Source organism: Colobus angolensis, unplaced genomic scaffold, assembly GCF_000951035.1.
Source record: "Colobus angolensis palliatus isolate OR3802 unplaced genomic scaffold, Cang.pa_1.0 Scaffold663, whole genome shotgun sequence".
Classification (NCBI taxonomy): domain Eukaryota; kingdom Metazoa; phylum Chordata; class Mammalia; order Primates; family Cercopithecidae; genus Colobus; species Colobus angolensis.
Window position 1 is genome coordinate 364777 of NW_012120299.1, and position 497 is coordinate 365273.

At 61.8% G+C, this 497-nt stretch overlaps 1 protein-coding gene across 1 annotated transcript in view; it reads left to right on the top strand.

Annotated features, from left to right (window-relative positions):
- Positions 1–497, top strand: part of LOC105500443 (gamma-glutamyltranspeptidase 1-like) — a 15275-nt gene extending 14778 nt beyond the window's left edge. The window contains exon 6 of the mRNA XM_011925950.1: positions 76–497. Within this exon, the coding sequence (XP_011781340.1) occupies positions 76–497 (422 nt within the window). The remainder of the gene's footprint in view (positions 1–75) is intronic.

Here is a 497-nt window from a genome sequence, read left to right on the forward strand (position 1 = left end):
AGGCCACCCACCTGTGACAGGTGCTGCCCCTGCTTTGCTCCATTCCCCTGTGTGGGTGGGTGTAGGGGATGGTCTAGCTGAGTCCATCCCACCTGCTGACTCACGTGAGCCCCCTCTGCCCCAGTGAGGTGTTCTGCCGGGATGGAAAGGTGCTTCGGGAGGGGGAGAGACTGACCCTGCCGCGGCTGGCTGACACCTACGAGACGCTGGCCATCGAGGGCGCTCAGGCCTTCTACAACGGCAGCCTCACGGCCCAGATTGTGAAGGACATCCAGGCAGCTGGTGAGTCAGTAACCTCAGGGGCCTGGGTGAGGAACCCTGCAGTGGAAACCCTGAGCCATGGCCCAGAGCCCTGGGGTCCTCCCGTCCTGCCTGAGCCTGCAGGAAGTTCCTGGTGGAGGAAGGTCAGTGGTTGGCCATGTGGATCCACAGCTCCTGCTTATGTCAAAACCAAAACAGGCCATGCAGTCCAGGAGAGCAAGTCCCTGGTAGGGTAA